The sequence below is a fragment of the Kryptolebias marmoratus genome, linkage group LG24 (genome assembly GCF_001649575.2).
Source record: "Kryptolebias marmoratus isolate JLee-2015 linkage group LG24, ASM164957v2, whole genome shotgun sequence".
In the NCBI taxonomy this organism is placed as follows: domain Eukaryota; kingdom Metazoa; phylum Chordata; class Actinopteri; order Cyprinodontiformes; family Rivulidae; genus Kryptolebias; species Kryptolebias marmoratus.
In genome coordinates, this window is record NC_051453.1 from 2,744,598 (window position 1) to 2,763,379 (window position 18,782).

The 18,782-nt window shown below is 36.4% G+C and overlaps 1 protein-coding gene across 10 annotated transcripts in view; it reads right to left on the reverse strand.

The window, feature by feature from the left end:
• Nucleotides 1-18,782, reverse strand: part of LOC108238416 (discs large homolog 1-like protein) — a 95,695-nt gene that overhangs the window by 26,742 nt on the left and 50,171 nt on the right. For 8 of the 10 annotated variants that reach the window (XM_017420471.3, XM_037974218.1, XM_017420460.3 and 5 more), the window contains 9 exons: nt 11,389-11,442; nt 8,607-8,657; nt 6,934-7,058; nt 6,538-6,707; nt 6,046-6,182; nt 5,774-5,918; nt 5,090-5,222; nt 3,413-3,569; nt 2,669-2,771 (listed from right to left, as the gene is read on the reverse strand). In XM_017420471.3, coding sequence (XP_017275960.1) covers nt 2,669-2,771; nt 3,413-3,569; nt 5,090-5,222; nt 5,774-5,918; nt 6,046-6,182; nt 6,538-6,707; nt 6,934-7,058; nt 8,607-8,657; nt 11,389-11,442 — 1,075 coding nt within the window. Of the gene's footprint in view, nt 1-2,668; nt 2,772-3,412; nt 3,570-5,089; nt 5,223-5,773; nt 5,919-6,045; nt 6,183-6,537; nt 6,708-6,933; nt 7,059-8,606; nt 8,658-11,388; nt 11,443-11,555; nt 12,478-15,763; nt 17,587-18,782 lie in introns of those variants that run through there. The other 2 variants (XM_017420461.3, XM_017420470.3) reach the window with 2 other exon arrangements.

Consider the following 18,782-nt stretch of genomic DNA (forward strand, 5'->3'; position numbering starts at 1 on the left):
TAATCATCAAAATTAAACGAAATAAACATTTGAAATATATGAGTTTGTATGTAATGTATGAATATAATATACAAGTTTCACTTTTTAAATGGAATTACTGAAATCAATCTACTTTTTCATGATATTCTAATTTTATGACCAGCACCTGTATTATATTGTATAACTAATGTACAAAATAATTTGTATTTTAATCAAAATGAGACCAGTTATATATCCAAAATTATCTGAGTTTTGTGATAAATATTCAGTGTATAACCTAAACCAATGCAGTCTGACTTGGTATTTTCCTTTTTTTTCAGAATCGATTTAGCTTCTGCAAAGAAATGGATCTCTCCTGAATCACACTTTGTGTCCTGAAATTAAAAATAGTAATCTATAACTCATGGTTCAGAACTTCTAATGATAACATTCAACATGATGTATGGATTCTGTCCTGACGGTGATTCCCTGAGTTATCATGACATTTGCAGAGTGTAGCTCACAGAGAATTTGATTATTTCAGTCAGTGTCCTCCATGATCTTATAAATCTTGACCTGCATACTTTATAAGTTAGGCTACTAACAGCTTGACCTGCGTAAAATGAGTATTTACTGCCTGTTTTACATGAGAAATGCTGACTCAGATCGAATAGAATATTTATAGCTATCAGTTTCTTCCATAATCTTTTGAAATCCTTAATAGAGTACTGGAACAAAATTATTTTTTTCATAAATTTAAAGTGTTTTTATATCAAGGTTATTCATACAAAAACATTCTCCTAACTATATTAACTTTTTTTTCATTTTAAATGGTTATCATTGCACATTAAAAACTAAAAGTAATGATAATAATGATATATGATGTTATCAATTATTTACAGAAATAATCATAATAATTCTTGGTTACTACAACAATCAGTACTTGAACCCATACCAAGAATCTTAGTAAAAACTACCTGCTAAGTATTAAAAGGTGCCTTTTCCTTTTCAAACAAATAATAGGTAAATTTAAGTTTAAACAGGGTAAACATCATGTCCTAACTGGGTCTTAAGGGATCAAGAATCCTATGTGCAAAATCCTGTTGTTGTTTTTTTTGCCCTATAAACCCTCTGCACAGCTTATCTGACTGAATAATACATGATGACCTTAAAAAGAGTCTCACACAAACAAATCTAACACAAACAGAAAAGACATTACTGCAGTTAATCAGGCCCAAATGCAGTATAACTGTGTCTGTGTGTCCATTTGGAAACTGATTTATGCTTTTGTTTGTGTGTTGTTGAGATCACTGTTCAAGCCTCTTTCATGACGGCACCCTGTTAGCTGAGCCAATGAGCACTTATAACCAGGTTTCCTTGGTTACGGCCTTTTCAGTCACTCTTAGTGGACAAATTTCCAGGATGGTACCTGTGTGACCCCTTATTGTGAGTCTAAGGGTAAGGCTGTCTTTGTAATAGTAGAATGAGAATATTTTGGCTGCTCTTTGGTTTGTGTTGGACCTTTAAAAATGTACCTGAAGGCTCAGAATCGGATGTATAGGCATTAATTCTAGGTACATGACAGTAAGTTTAAAACATAAGGTTATCAAAGATATGGAATAGTATGGATTTGTTCAGGATCATAACAGGTGTATATTTCACTCTTGTGTGCAGAAGCTGATTTCAGCTCATGTTTAGTAATAATCTGCAAGTATTCTAAAGTAGTAATCATCAGCTGCTGGCCTCACGGTCAGAACCTGCCTGCAAACTCCTTCCATCTGGCCCACAAAGTATTAAATTACACATAATTCAATCAATTGTAACCCAGCTGAGGAAGGGTTGATAGAGTTTTCACTCACAGCAGACAATCAGTGAATGGTCTCACACTGAAGGAATGGTGTCATGCGTAAGTAACTGATTAGTTCATTTTAAAAAGTACTTGAGAGCCAGAGACCCAAAGTTTAACTCTCACTTAAATCTTGTCTATTCTTCTAGGCTTTAAATTTAATTGTTTCCAAAAAAACTTTTTATATTAAAGTTTGTTTGATTTGAATCTAGATGCTACAAATAGTTTATGTTATATAGATGTTTTTTTTTCAAACCAAACATGTTAACTGGGGTTGTCTAACTCAGAACTACTGTCTAAGCTGTTTTGATTAAATGTATTTCATATTATGTTCTGTTAAATTTATTTAGAACTTTTAACAGTTTTTGTCCACATCTAGCAATAATTTACAGTGATTTGCAGGGAAGATCACTGTAATCATTTCTTAAGCAAAAAAAGAAAAAATGTGGAAAACTCTTTAACACTTTTGAAAACTAAGAGCAAATATCATAAATGTATGATGATAAATAAAACAGTCCAAATATAATTATCCGAAATGTGGCTAAGCACAGGCTGGCCCCCATACTGCCTGCTTAGAATAATTACAGCCTTTGAGCAAATTTAGTTGATCTATCTTCTAAAGACTAGAACATGTTCCATCCATAAAAGAGCAAAAACACCACTGTGAGCTCAAATGACACTGGAATAAAGTGTCTTTTTCACATTTTTTACCTATTCCTATCTTGACTATCTATGGATAATTATGCCTTCTCCAAAGGGCAGACAGATCTGCAACACCATCATGCATTTTAAATGCTGGTAAAGTTCTCTTTCTCAGCACATAATTAATCTTTCTATTATGCTATGCATTGTTTCTGAACTCACCCTCTGGTCTGTACTGAGCTACAATAGTAACAGTCTGTCCTGCGTTCTTCAGAGCTGCAGCTGCCTGTTCATGTGTTGCACTGGACAGATCCACCCCGTTGACCTACACCCACAAACACAAACACAATTAGAGCCCAGATTACAGCAGATCACTTGTAATAAACACACATCACATCTTCAAAACCCATCTTAGTAGATACACAGATGCTCATAAAAAGCGTCTGTGTACTGTAACAAATCTTTTTAACGCATCAAATTACTCCCCAGTCTGCATCTACTTGAATAAATAATATAGTAACTCTGCAGGGACATTCTGCATCACTGCAGTCTGAAAAATAAATTCCTTTATGAGAAATTAAAACACGATTTCACTTTAAAAGAAGACCGCAATACTGTTTCAACACTCACGTATCTCTAAATGTAGCTTCAACACAAACAGCCACAGCCTTAACTACTTAATTAAAAAAAAAAGAATTCCATAAAATTAAATCCTTATTTGATTTTCAGATTTAGCAGAAATTGCAAACAGATGCAAAGATGAAGCCTGGATATTTAAAATGTTCAGCTTCAGCCAAAATTATGACTCTAAAAATCATCATTTTAAACAGGCAGACATGCAATGTAGATAATGAAAATAATAATAAAAAAGACAAGGTTTATGAGCTGCTGCTTGTAAGCTTGTAATTAAAAACTGTGATAGTCACAGCACTTGTCATTCATTCTTCAGACTATCTTAGCTCGTACCGACAGGATGCGGTCTCCTTTTCTAAGCTCCCCACAGAGATCAGCTGGACCTCCAGCGAGTATGAAAGAGATGAAGATTCCCTCCCCATCCTCTCCTCCAACAATGTTAAATCCAAGACCTGTAGAGCCCCTTTGCAGCACCACTCGTCTGGGTTCCCTGAAGAAAACACATGGGGCAAAAATTACATTAGATGATGAAATCTGATCTTAATGGAAACAAATAATTATGGATGGTAGTAAAATGTAATTAAATAGTTGTAATAAATGACATAAGAATAACAATTTATAATAAGAAATGTATAAAAAAGGAAATCTGGCAACTTTATTTAGCAGTAGCAGTGTATGAATTGATGTATTTAGTAAATCTGTAAAAATTGGGTAATAAAATTGCAATAGAAAGAGATTTCCTGTTAGGGTTATTCATTATATTCACCAGCAGATGTCAGAATAACTCTTTCTCAGTTTTGTAGCGACACCACAAGTAAAGAGAACGCCCAAATTCTTACACATATATCTTCTTAACACACACTCCTGCCCATTTCTTATTTTATTTTTTTAAACAGCCTAGAAAATCTTGACTTTCAGATTTACTTGACTATAAATGACTTTCATCAAATATACTGTTAGTTCTGAAGTGTTACATTCTGTATAATGAAAGTCTCATGAGATGAGTTTCTTTATTGTTTCAGAATACCTCTTGGACCTCTTTAACTGAAATGTTTATAACTACTGAATCATTTGATTTGATTAGAGTCAGGAGCTGGGCTTAACAGGAAGACTCTGGATCCATTTTAGCAGATACCCGATCTGTTAACGTGATAAAATTGGTCCTGAGATAAAAAGTTCTGTTAGAGTATCTCTGAGGTACATATTACAAATAAATAGATATCAGATGTGTGATCTGAAACCATTACAGAAGAAAATTTAAGAAAATTGTATCATTGATAAAACTTTACAGCTCTATTTTCAAGAAGATTCATTGACAAAAAGATAACAAGAGAACAAAAGAAAAGCAGACGTCAAAATGACCAACCTACATTTCAACTGCGTCTTATCAGATTTATTATAGTCAGAGCACCCTCATTGGCCAAAAAGGTCTATGACGAAAAGAGTCGTATTCTGGTAACCACGGTGATGCCAGTCGAGTGACGAGGGCTGTGATAAGCTTTAATCCCTCCATTAAAATGGATTAAAGACAGTAGAGCAGCACTGAGAGAGTATCTGTGTGTGTTTGTGTGTGTGTGTGTGCACATATGTGACCTGAGTTTACATGCCAGACAAAATTCACTGAGCCATCTGCCTTTTACTGCTAAAGACACACACACACACACACAGAAGCAGCAGCTGCACAGCAGCAGGGAGCAGGACAGAGGTCACTCAGTTTACACCAGGACCTCAGTTCATTAAAATGTTTGGATTGGGGTAATAAGGAGGATCACTATGAGGGCCAATGAAATAAACCCAGAAGGAAAACAGAAGGGCAAAAGCAAAAAGACTAACTTCAGATCAAATAAACATCTGAGTTTGCTTTCATTTTAAAACTGACACAATCTTCCTGAGATGGTTTCTGATTTTGTTGCACAACAAGTCCTCCAGGAGAGTGTTTGCAGACCCATCTGATGGATATCATTGTGCTTTTCGAGACATATATGTGTTTTGTATGAACCGTGGCCTCACCTGGTGACATCATCTTCTGAGGTCATGGTCCTGGGCAGAGGTGAGTATCTGGGCGTGGTCAGAGGGGCGGGGCTCACTGACTGGCTGCCACTCATGTAGGGGCTTACATGGTTGTCCTGGTGTGGAGAATACGCTAGTGGAAAACATTAAACACACATATTTTAGTCTTACCGTGCAATTATTTCCTCTTATGTAATAATTTAAGAATAAACAAGTCATTTCAGGTATTTTGACAATTTGAAGCAATGCTATCCTGGAACCAGTTTGATTAGGAGGTACATGAACATGCTGAGATTTGTCTGATTAATCTCAACTCCTACTGTGTCAAAACCGACGAACACCTCCATGCTATTAAAAGTTCTGCAACTATTTTAAGAGAAGACAGAAACAAACAGCATGTTTTTGACAGAATGCTGATTTGGAAAGACAAATGTCTGTAAACCAGTGGACCAGTTTTACCCAATCTCCTAATCTGACTCCTGTGTAACAAACTAAAAAACATTTTAGATATTAATATTTACATTTCCAAATTTCATTGACCCCTTGCTTGACAAACAGACTTGTTTTTTCCATCTGAAAAAGCATGTTTCAGAAAAATGAAATTGGCTTGTCTTTCTGTATCAAACAAAACTTGTCAATGCTTTGATAGTAACTCGCACTGAGAAATGTCAGTTTTGTACTCACAATTAGTGACATCGGGCGGAGGGAAGTTTTCATTGATGAAAAGGGCACTGTGTTTGGCCACACGGAGGTAAACAACATCAGGAGTGGACTTTAGTGCAGCAACTGCTTCCTCATGAGTTACGTCTTCCAAACAGGAACCATTTACCTTGAAAGAAATTAAACCAAACCCGTTTAATTAAATGGAATATTTTTTATTTTATCAATCAGAACCATTAGAACTTATCTGCACTGTGTACAAAATAAATTTAGTATGAAAATAAGATATTTCTTACAGCAACAAGTTTGTCCCCAATTTGTAACCGTCCATCTTTGTGTGCAGCTCCTCCCTCGATAATTTTAGTCACATAGATGCTGTTGTCCCCGGGGACATGCTGGTTTCCAACTCCACCTGCTATACTGAATCCTAAACCTGACAAAACAAGAAACACCTCATTTTCCTAATAGTAGATTTTTACATTCAGTATTAATTTTTCATCATTCTTACTAGTTCTAAGATTTAAAAAGTTAAAATATGTGTGTTTTGTTTAAACATATAAGTTTAAAGAAAATTCAGACGACCAAAATTAAAATCTTTTTGCATTTTCGCTTTTGAGCTTCAGCTCTGCTTTTTTGTTGTTCAATGGATTTAATGGCTGCCATGAATTCAATTTTTTTCTTAATTATTATTATTTTATCCATAAATGCTAACAATTAACGAAAGCAAGAACAAATAGTATTGTTGTCTTTGTAACATCCTTGCTCCGGTGTTTGTTGTAAGGCCTCACCTTTGGGCCCTTTGACCAGTTTAATGTCCATGACTCTCTCAGTGAGGCTCCGCCTGCGTCGCACACACAGTCGGACCAGCCCTCCTGCCTCCTTCAGCGCCTCCACAGCCCCGCTGTGAGTCACCTCCCTGACGTCAGTGTCATTCACTCGGACGATACAGTCATTCACCCTGCACAGGAACATTGCTTCTAATAAACTTCTTGACTTGTGTCATGAAATAAATGATCACATCCTAAACAGAAAAGGATGAAACAAAAGCCTGTGCGAACACTTTCACCAGCTTTATTTTAACATCAGCAGTTATTCTTATAAATATTTTTATGTAACTATAATTATTATCACCATGTCAACAATTCAGCAACACATTTATCAAAAATGAGAATCTGTGTTTGTACCTGAGTCGTCCATTTTGAGCTGCAGCTCCTCCTGGAATAATTTTGGTGATAAAGATGGAGGGGTCATCTCCGATGTGGGGGTTATCAGTGCCTCCAGCGATACTGAAGCCCAGGCCTGAGTTACCCTACTCGTCCAGACAGAAACAAACTAAATTAAACACCGTATAAGAATTAATAAGGCTTTTACAAGCTCACCTCTAGAGAGTGAAACTAAAAGTGTATAGATTTTTACAAAAGCACTCCATTAGATTAGCCAGAAACTGAAGACATTTTTAAGAACAAACATCTTATTTTAGTGAGTGCATTAATTTGTCTGCATAGTTACTAAGCCCAATGCCTACATCAAAGGGTTTTTTTTACAAACAGAAGGCAAAACTCCTTGATGTAGATTATTTTAATTTATTTATCCTTACTTGCCTACACTAAAAAAAAACCACAGAAACTGCCAGATGAGTATAGCACACTGTGAACAAGTAATGCCATATTTTGTCTTTTAGAAGGGAAACATTAAAGAGACTGAAGCTAAAACAAAGTGGACAGAGGGGTGCATGAGGGGGTGTACACATGTGCAGGAAGAAAAGATTTTTATTAAAACAAATGATCAGCTTTCTTCACAAACAAAAAACAAAAATACGAATAAAAGAGCTATGAGAAAGGGGCTTGTTCATACATTGTGCTATTGTTTTTTGTTACAGATCAGACACATCCCAGGGTGCAGCTAGGTATGTTACATAAGATGATGTTAATCACACTGGAGTAATTTGTCCACAGGATTAAACTTCCTGTTGCCAAAACCTCACACATCATTAATACCCAAACACACTGCATCCAATATATTGAACAGAAAATCTGCACATTTCAACAATCACAATCTATCAATATACATCTAATATATCAATATACAAGCTTTATACATTTGCTAAATTGTTATAATTTCTAAAACAAGTGTACAGATTTTGAACAAGCATGTCAGCTGTGTAAACTGAAGTCACACATTATCTGCTAACAGCTATTGCTTTGTGTTTCTTCCACTCTGTGCTCATGCTCTGTCATGGGTTTAAAGCTTGTGTAATGTGTGTGGCTGTGTTTGCGTGTATGTCCATGGTGACTTTAAAGCAGATTCAGTCGAGCAGACAGAACCAGGTCACAGGAGAATAGAACGATGGAGAGACACAGAAAGACAGCCTTGGGGAGGAGAGAAAGGGGAATGGAGAATAGTGAAAGGAAAGAGGGTAACGATAAGTAAGAAAGGGAAAGGACGGAGAAAGAGGGTTTAGTAGAGTCAGACCAAAGGCTCAAAAATGGAAAAGACAAATGATGAGATGATGGCAGAGGAGACAGATAATCAGAGATTACAACAGCTGACACAGGGCAAATGGAATTTTATGCTCAAGTCTGTGGTTGTAAAACTTCATCTTTTTAAAACTAAACTGCCAAAAATAAGAGCTGCATTATAATGTTTGACCATCTGAACATTCGTTAGTTTTAAAGCCTGATATTTCAATCAGCAAAAACTACATGAATAAATGCTTGAGCAAGATTTTAATCTAAATGTCAGCTTTTATTAACTGTACATCTTTCAGTTTTAAATGTTGTGTTGTAATGAATTAGTAAACAAAAGAAATTAATGCATATACAAATAGATATTGATGTTAATGGTGTGCGTGTTTTACCCGCTCCAGAGTGATTTCTTCATACTCATAGTCTGCTTCTGTTCCATTGACCTGTCAACAAGAAAGACAGAAAATATCAATAAAATCTCCACCTATTTTATTAAAAGTACAATTTTAGTAATTTACCAAATCTCAGTTTAACAATAAAAACATTCTATGAACACATAATTCCTTTTAAATGTTTTTTTTATTTTAATATATACTTGAGTAGCATTTTACTGTTAGTATCGATGACAAGCCAGATAGTTTATAATTTTATCCATTGCTTTTATAATATATTTTAGAAAATAATAATGTTACTTTTTGACACAGATCCATGGAAATGCTAAGAATGGTCTACAAGATGACTTATGTTTAAATCTGGCCATGAATCATTTTAAGATTTATTGTGTCTACACTGTGCTTATTTCTCTGTTTTAATATTTGCAGTTGGAAAATGTTGACATTTGTCCTCCTGGTTTCTGACAGTCTAACCATTTCTCTTCATCAGGCAGCATGTCACCTTTTGCCATCATAATTCTTCCCATTCAGATTGTTTTAATGGAATATTTGGCCTAGTAAAATAAATCTTTACTCCACTTACAGTATATAATCTCTTTGTCAATTTTACAAAGTGTTTTAAAAGCTCTGTCATTTTTTAAATTTATTAAAGCCACATTCTTTCACTTAGAGCCCTGTGTCTTATAGCAAAAGATCACAAATGGTTTCACAGGTTAAAACTCTGTCAAAATGTTTATTTCAAATAATGGTATTTTCACTGTTAAATGCTCTTCTAAAATAAGTAGATGAAGAGCCTATTACTCTGTCAAAATGTAAAATACTATACAAATTTATATATATTATATTGATTTTACTGTGTTACTGTGTTGTTTTATCAATAGTTTTGTAATTGTATCTCATTATCATTGTTAAAATCAATCCACCTATTCAATTTAAAACCTGAGTTGATTATCTAATTGTTTAGGCACTGATCAGTTCAGACAGGCTCCAATAAATAGTATAGATGTGAATTTAGACTATATTTATGAATGATGTATGAATCGGACAGCTTGCACTTGTAATGCGTCCTTAATGATGATGCATCCCTGACGTCATATTTAAGAGCATCCCTTCTATGAAATACCCACAAGCCACTGCACTCTGCAACATAAAAATATCTTTCAATTTTTTTTTTTTTTTGGACTTAATGGAAAGCACATACCAATAAATTTGTCTTGGTTGTCTTAGTTTTTTATCTTTTTCTCTTTCAGATAGATTGCAGGCCAACAGGAACACACAGATATACTGTCAGTGCTCACATGATGCACCGGTCGACTGGCGTCCCAAAGGCTCATGTAATCCGCCCGCCTGTAATCTGTTTCTGTGCAGTCTGATTAGTTTAGATTTTGAATTTCTGCTTTTTTAAACATGCAGTTTACCATTAACTGTCACTGTATTTGTGGGTTTACTATTAGCGACAATATATTTGCTTCTGTTCTGACTTTTGTATTATGAGATAACGTATTTAAAATGTTTCCCCAGCTTAAGAGAATGAAATGAGATTTTCAAATTGTTAAATGCAATCTTTGTCTTTTTACGTGCCACATAAATCTTTAAGTTTATGGTATGCAACTGGGCACATGGACAGAAAAATGTGTCCTAATGTATTTCTCCATTTAAAAAAATACAAATTTTGTTGGTATTATTTTTGATTCACTGTAAACATAATTTTTATGGGTAATATTAGTGAACAGCACATTTAACATATATATTAAGCATATTACTGAGAGTGTGGATGATATCTGAATATAAAGAGGGTCTGCCTCTCCTTGCATTTGGTTTCAGTTTCAATTCAGTGGAGAGTATTTCCACAGTAATTACATAATATAATTATCTAACAAAAGGACCTTCATTCACTGCAGCAGCTGGCTACTACAAGATGACATCTGGATTCAACTAATTCTAGACAGAGAGCTCTGTGTGAACCGGGACACTGCTGTCTTTAAAATGCTCATTTTTTGAACAGAAATAATAAAAAAGGCCTTAGATTACCCTGGCACTCCACAACAGTCTAACATTATGATTTACACTATTTAAAAACAAAAGAATTACATTTATGTATACATTACACAGTTGTTTTAAATTTCCAAACCTTAGAATAAAGTTGTAAATATATAGATTAGACTTTAAAAAGTTTTTTTTTTACAAAAACAGAAACTTATGTTGGAGTTGTGCAAAGGTGTTGCCTCAGTTTGAGTTTCTGTCGCAGCTGACATGCAGACTGTAAACATTACATAACTGTTGTTATTATTACCAATACTAAGAATATAAAGCAGGAGAAATAAACTTGAAAACTTGTTTCCAGATCAGTAATAAAAAATATATATATATTTTATTATGTAGCATTGCTCGTCTCCGTAAGAGTATTTCAGTAAATTACAGTGCAAATTACAACCACTACAGGAAACTAAAGAGTAAAAAGTTTTCAACAAAATGTTAATCCATATTATTGTGATGTGTTTAGCTGTGTTACATACATGTGTTCAGATTTATATTTATTGGCAAATACAAGGTCCAAATCAGCTTGCTGTGGTCCAATCAAAACTTTGGCATTTATTTAACTTCTGTCTTTAATCCATGTGAGTTATTGTTAACTGGCCTTTTTTTAAAGAATGTCCTCCTCTTATCCAAAAAGACAAACAAAAAACAATTTACACTTCCAGAATTGACCATTGAGATGTTCTGTTTTGCAACAAGAAAACTGTATTTAAATTGTACATGAAGATAAGTAGAAAGTACTCACATATGGGGGGGTGTCTACACTGTCGGCGTTCACAACCACAGGAGGGGGGTTGGCCTGCAAAAGAGAAGAGCATCAACTTTAATTTTAATGATGCTGGAAACATCGAAACAGGGCAGCTGCAGAGAAACTCTGTGAGCCTTTATGACGCAGCAAAGATGATGACTTACGCGTCTCAGGTTTTGGTACAGCATGTTGAGTACATCTGCTATGGATTACCACCATGGAGCGACTGCATTCACTGCATGACATACTGCACAGCCCTTATCGTGGACAGTACTAATGTACCACACTGCAAACCACACTAAGTAAAACTTTTAAGAAATAATTTGAGGGGCCATAAAGTGCTTTAGGTGACTCAATGCTGCACTACAAAACATGCTAACATCACAGATTTTTACAGTTTACATTGTGTTACATAGAACATTGTCCTCTTGCTACGTGTTTTTTCTGCACTATTAATGTGTGTTGGTCAACTTGCATCTAATATTAAGTTGACATTCTAAATCTAAATTTTAAAAATGTATACTTTCACTCTCCATCCACTTCCCACAAGTGTCTTCTCTTTCATTCTCCGTCTTTCTATTTTCCCAAGTGATTTTACTCTTAAGCTCTTTTTTTTTCTGGTTTTCTTTTACACCTTAGACTTTGACAGATTGGTGCTAAAAGAGCGAGAATCAAAGAAGATGACTTGCATTAACAGCTATCTTTTTGCCCTCCTAAGCTAGCAAATGACAAACCTCACACAAGCCGATAAAAAGCCCCAGAGAGCCTTTTTCTTCTCATATTTGCAAGAGGAGGACCAGTCTTATTATTCCACTCTTTTGCCTCTTGTCTTCTTGTCTCATTTCCCTTTCTCTCCAGAAAATAGTGCCCACAAGTTCACCGTCTGCAGCCCTAGTCCTTTCCAAGACAACAGTGAGCTTGCCAGTCCATCAAAGAATTACAAAACTAGTTCTTAAAGCCAAAAAAGTTCCCAAAATCAATCAGTTAAACCAGCATCAAACAAGCTAGAAAACTAAATGGACAGCCCTCTTACTGACTTCAAAATGTGTAACAGCAGCAACAGCATCTACCCCCCCTGCACTAATCTCTTTCTCGCATCATCCTGTTCTACTCCTTTATCTCCCCTCTCTCCCACACACACACACACACACACACACACACACACGCATTATCTCACTCTATGTTTCTCTCTCCCTTCCCTCTCTTGTACAACTGTCCGTCGTCAAGCCGCCTGGATGCTTGATCCCACATGGGAACTGAGAGGAGCTGGGAGTGGCGGGGTCAGAGGGATTATAGGTATGGTGGGAGGAGTAAATCTGCCTGTTCAACAACAACAACAAGGAGCAGAGGGAGCAGACAGATGCAAACAAACAAAACACACAGACATGAATAAAAAAAGAGCATAAATGCACAGTGAGAGAGCAGAAGTGGGGAAAGGTTCAGGGAGTAAGAGGGGAAGGCTGCGGGGCACAGTGGAGTTCATGGATGCTGAGGTTGTTAGGACAAACTGGCAGCTGCAGATGTTATCATCTGTCTGTATGTGTGCGTGTGTGTGAAAAATGTGAGGAGAGATTTATGAATGTTAAATACTATCAAATTATTCAAAGGATTTTACGGCAGGCTTATGTTGAACACATGAGTGGTTAGTGAAACAAAATAAGCCAACATTTACAGACATATTGGGAGAAGGAAAAAACACAAAAACACATCATGCATTGCTTTTATGTAAGAATAGTTTTTTCATTGTTTTGTTTTCTTGTTTGCTTCTGTATAAGATCTCAGGGTTTACATGAGGAAAACTACAAATATAAATCAAACTTCCATGTCACGTCATTTTCTATAAAATACTAAAAACCTCCTGAGTCTTAGTAAGGTCAACTATGTGTCTGGAACTTTTACTATTCCATGTTACTACTCCAATGCTTTTCCTCCACCTTATCTGACTCTCTCACAACTGTACAATGAAATCTGTGTGTGTGTGCGTGTGTGTTAGTGTCATTCACAAAGCAACAAATCCAGCCAGTCAGCTGTGTTCAGTCTGGTGTTTTCATTGACACACCAAATCAAATCGTATGCTTATGTAACACCAACATGTGTGTGAGTATGTGTAGGTGTGTGTATGTGTTGGGTTGTGTTACATGAAAAGGCTATAAGAACAAACGTGCAAATACACACAACACCCATGATCAGACAGTGTTCTGCTGCTCTGCCAACTGATTGTTAGTTGTTATATAATTCCTGTTACACCAGCTGTATTATCATAGTATTACGGCCTGGTTCAGTCTAGCGCAGCTTAGAAACAGATTCAAAATATCCATGATTTGTCTCATCATTTTAAAAAGAGCGATGCAAGGGAAATAGTGAAGTTATTAATTTGCAAATAAACTGAATAAAAATAAATGAAAAATCATAAAATGTATAAAAGACACACAACAGCTGTTTGAATACAAAAAAAGATCAATATAGAGCAAAATGAATCCATAAAGAGCAATACACACCCTCACACACACACGGGAGCACATGGTAAAACACATCAAAAGAAAAGGTTGTTATCAAAATTGTTCAATAATATTTGCTAAATTGAAATACTTATTTCTAATGTTTGTTTCCTTAATATCACTTCACACATGCTGCTTTTCTTAAAATTGTATCAAAGATAAAACTGATCTGGTACACACACACACACACACACTACTCCACTCCTAACATTAGGTTTGCTCTGCCTTTCTTAATTTGCAGTGGAACTCTATTTGACTAATGAGTTAATCAGATAGAGCGTGACTCTAATCAAATCCGAATGTCCAGGCTAATCACGCTAATCAAACCATCTCTGATCATTGCACCCACAGCACACTTACTACCTAACCATCAGTAACAGGCACCTGTTATGTTCTATTATTTCCCTCAGCTATAGCTATAATAGCTCCTAATGGGAACGAGGACGGTTTTGCTCTTGTTATAATATCTCTGAAACATTTAAACTGACAATAGTCACTTTTACACTGCTGTCCCCACCATGCTGCGATGTCCCATTACCTGCTTACAATTGCACATACTTCAGGAAGTTTTCTTAAGTATCCACAATATATAAAGACACATTTCTAATTTATGACATTTTATTATAACCATGCACTAACCACAAAAAAAGAGTATCTTACGGTTTGATTTGAGCGTAAATTATCAGTGAGACACTTCACTTCACTTAAAAGGACACTTTGACAAAGATAATGACAACAGTATAATAGTGGGCTGTACTTCAAAAATGTCCCAATCAATCTGGACAGACAACAAACACTTAGTGGTTGCTTAAAGCAGCCAGAGTAACATGTAAACCTTCTTTCAGATTGTAATACAGTAGGTTTAGTACAGATTCATGCCTGAAACAGCTTTTACTCCCTTTATATTGTAACATCCGTTCCAGTTGTCTTTTACTGATTGCAGCACTTTGAACACATAATAGATAAAACACATAGATTCTACCATACCTCGATACAGAGGGTATAATTAACTCAATTTCCCCTTTGGCAATACAACGTTTGTGCACAACCAAAGCCTTTGTTACAGCCACATCTCTAAAGACAAAGAGCATTATTTTGTTTTTATCTAGCTATCCAAATCTGCACTGACTCAGTCAGAACCATGGACGTCCTTTGTTATCAGCAGTATGTGCTGCAAGATGACATAAAAACTTCAGTAGGATGTAATGAAGCTATTAAGGTGCACATATGTCTGCATAATGCAACTAATGGACAACACAGGGCACAACGGATCAAAAGCTACTCCACTGTCTTTTCTAATACAGTATGCTCACTTCAGAGGTGTTTTAAAGGCAAAAGCTTAACTAACTCAATACTGTAAGATCTAAATTTTATAGATGATCAGTTTAGGACTACCATAAAAATGCCTAAATAGAAAAATATGTTTTCCATAGCCCTGTGGTTTTCTGTTTGATTAAACAAAGTATTTATATTATTTAATATTTATATTTTTATTTACTGATTTATACATACTTTTTGAGTAGCTCATCTAAGGAATTTTTGATGTTTTTAATGTATGCAATACTCAGAATATATTGATGTAACCCTCACAATAATAATAAAAAAAAATCATGCACTCATTTCAAGTAAGTGCTACTTATTTCTTTGCAAATATACATTTAATTAATTTCACACTTCCAAGCAAATACACTCATTTTGATTGCTCAGAAATACAAACTGTAGTGAATATTTGTTTATATAAATTTTAAATCAGCACTGTGCTGTTTACCTCATTCCTGCTGTTAGGAGGTTAACAAGAAATAATAATCAAATGAACACTTGATTATAAGCTCAGTGGCCTAACTTCTGCTGATATGCAGCCATTTGAAACATACCTGCACATGGGCCGGTAATGGTGAAAAGTGGTGTCCGAGGGGCACATGTGAGGGTGCTGCTGTACAGTGTGCCGTCCAGATATACGTGTCATTGGGCCATGCCCTGCAGCCAAATTTGCCTTTGCTTTTTGTTGGACTTTTTTTTACGCTGTCTCTGAGGTTGGGAAATTTCCCTGTTGAGCTCCTGTTGGCCAGGTTGGTAGGCAGTGTGCTCCAACCACCATACCCCCCCAGCCCTGAACACAAAGGGATGTGTGGTGAGTGGAAAGGGTGGATGGATAACGACTGGGAGGCATGAGGAAGAGGAGAAGGGTAGAGCTGGTGCTGGTGGCACTGATGGAACAGTGAGTGGTGACTGGGTGAATGGAGCTGCTGCTGGTGGCATATTTGATGAGCTGAAGGTGAAGTAAGCAAGTGACTAGGTGAGGCCGGTGGATGACAGTGTTGCTGGTTTTGATGATGCTGTAGCTGGTGATGACTTGTCGACAAGTGAAGTTGGTGGTGGCTTGGAGATGGATGAAGTTGGTGGTGGCTTGGAGATGGATGAAGTTGGTGGTGGCTTGGAGATGGATGAAGTTGGTGTTGGCTTGGTGAGCACAGAAGGCGATTTGGTGATTGTTGCACTAGCTGGCAAGCTGATGATGGTGGAATTAGCTGATGACTTGGAGATGGTGGAGCTATATGATAGTAGCTAGGAGATGGAGACGGAACCAGGTGCTTTGGAGGAAGACAGCTGTGCTTTGACGAATGAACATTATGCTTTGGTGAGTGTAGCGGCGAAGGTTGCCTTTGATGATTTGGTGTCTTCAACAAATTCTCGTTCTTTTTTGAGTGGGAGTGGCTCTTTCCAGACTTGGCTTTTCCTTTGCCCTTTCCTTTAGACATGCTGGGTTTTTTGGGGCTACAACAAAACTCATGACTGTGAAAGTAAGTGGTCATAGTGAGAAAAAGGGTCTGTAAAAAGTCACAAACAGATCCTTCTGTAGTTTGCCTTTGTAAAAATCTTCTACCACGTTGATTGCTTTACAGAAATGACAAAAGAAAGCAGCTCTTTAGAATCCCTTGTGTGCAGATAATTTGGGTCATGCCTTTCAAGATCAGTCAGTCTTCTGTATCCAGTGAAGAGATGGTATTTTAGCCTTGCACATCAGTTTTTCGCAGTATGTAAAGCTCTCTGGGTTATCAAAATGTTACAAAACAACTCCTCCTGTGTGAGAATCAATTTTGTTTCTTCTTTGGGATGGATTAGTGCATCAGCTACCACTGAAAGGAAACTCATCCTCTTTCAGTCGATATTTAACAGTCCTCTCTCCTGTTTTCCCATCTTAAAACATTGACCTTCTCACAATTTGAGTGTTAATGGACCATTAAGAAGATAAAAGATGAAAACCACTTGGATGAATTGAATCACTTGTCAGTCCCGTCTGTTAGTTTGGATGTCAGGAACTCCAGTTAAAGATTTCTGTCTCTCACAGGGCCATGTTTGTCCACTCCAGCGGTCAGTCACTACCAGTAACTCATATTTTCCACCTACCTTACAGCATCCAAAGCCCTCATTGAGAACTGTTGGTCACTTTGTACATGTTGCAGTTCCAAAAACTAGAAACCGTAAAAAAAAAGCATCTGAACTCAGGACAGATTCTTATGTCGCTTTTAAAGATTTGAATTCCTTCTTTCCATCCAGCAGAAGTAAATGGCGGCGTTAAATCATGTTTGCCTTCCCTCTTTCTTCCAGTCTTGTTTAATCTTTCTGTTATGATAAATGATCATGCAGTATCTCTATGAACAGGTCCATCTCTCAGCCTCTCTCATCTTTCTGTGCTGCCTCCCTCTCACGGGGTCTGCCCCTTTCTGCCTCTCCCTGTCTCTTTCGTTCCCGGACTAGCCAATTAGGGGCTTCCCTGGACTCCTGCACATGACAGCACCCAGGCATGACTAATCGATAGGCAACTGGGGACAGTGATACAGTGCTCAGAGCTCAGTAGCAGTTTGTGTGTGTGTGCACAACAGCAGGAAAGCTGTGATTGGTGGAGGATAGTCACTTCCATCAACCTTTGTCTTGTTCTTTTAAAGCATTACAAGGAAGGCCGCCTCAGCTGCCATACAGTCTTTTTGTGTGTCTCTAAGCATTGGCCTACTTCTCTGAGAGAGCTTGCTTCAATGTGAATGTGTGTACATTTTCATTGGTTTGCTTGCATTGTTTTATTCCGGTTTTAACATACACACACACACACAAGACTCAAAGTGTAGTATAAATACAGTATGTTTCCACAAGAGGTGGGGTTTTAAAATCACTAACAATATTTTGCACTTGTAGGCAGATGTCACCATAAACAGCAAAATAGTCTCTGAATAAAAATCATAGTTTATAAAAGTGAAAGCAAATGACAAACGCTTCAGTAGTTTAAAACATGATGTACTTCAGTGGAACATTTATTGTGTTTTATAAGTTTTGAAGATGGGATAGGAGCCAACACCCCAGTTGGCTACATTACGAAGATTTCATATTGAAGTAGGTGTTGTAAGGACATGTTTGATGCAGTTTTAGACATTTTTCAAACCCTAACCAAGAAGTTTAAATAACTAACTTAAAACTTACATAAATGTAACCAGCCAATGATTGAAAACAAAACTGAATGAGTGAAAATGAGGGCCTGGAGGTCAGTGTTTTGTTTCAGTAAATCAGCCTGCAAACTCTAAAAATATAACATTCAAACTATTATTTATGTTTGAGGTATTGTAAAATAAATCAGGGGTTCACTCATTGGTTGAAACAGGTTTAAATTGACTAAATATTAAATATGAGCTGTTGTTGTTTTTTGATGTTTGTTTTGCTGTTATATAAAGTACACAGATTAACTAAATATTGTCACTGATCATAACTTTTCTTGCAGCTGTGACAATATATAAAGACAATTTACAGATTTTACAAGCCCCCAATTCTCTTTTTGTTTCCCACCTCCTTAGAAAACACACACACACACACACACACACACACACACACAAACCAAAACAAGCA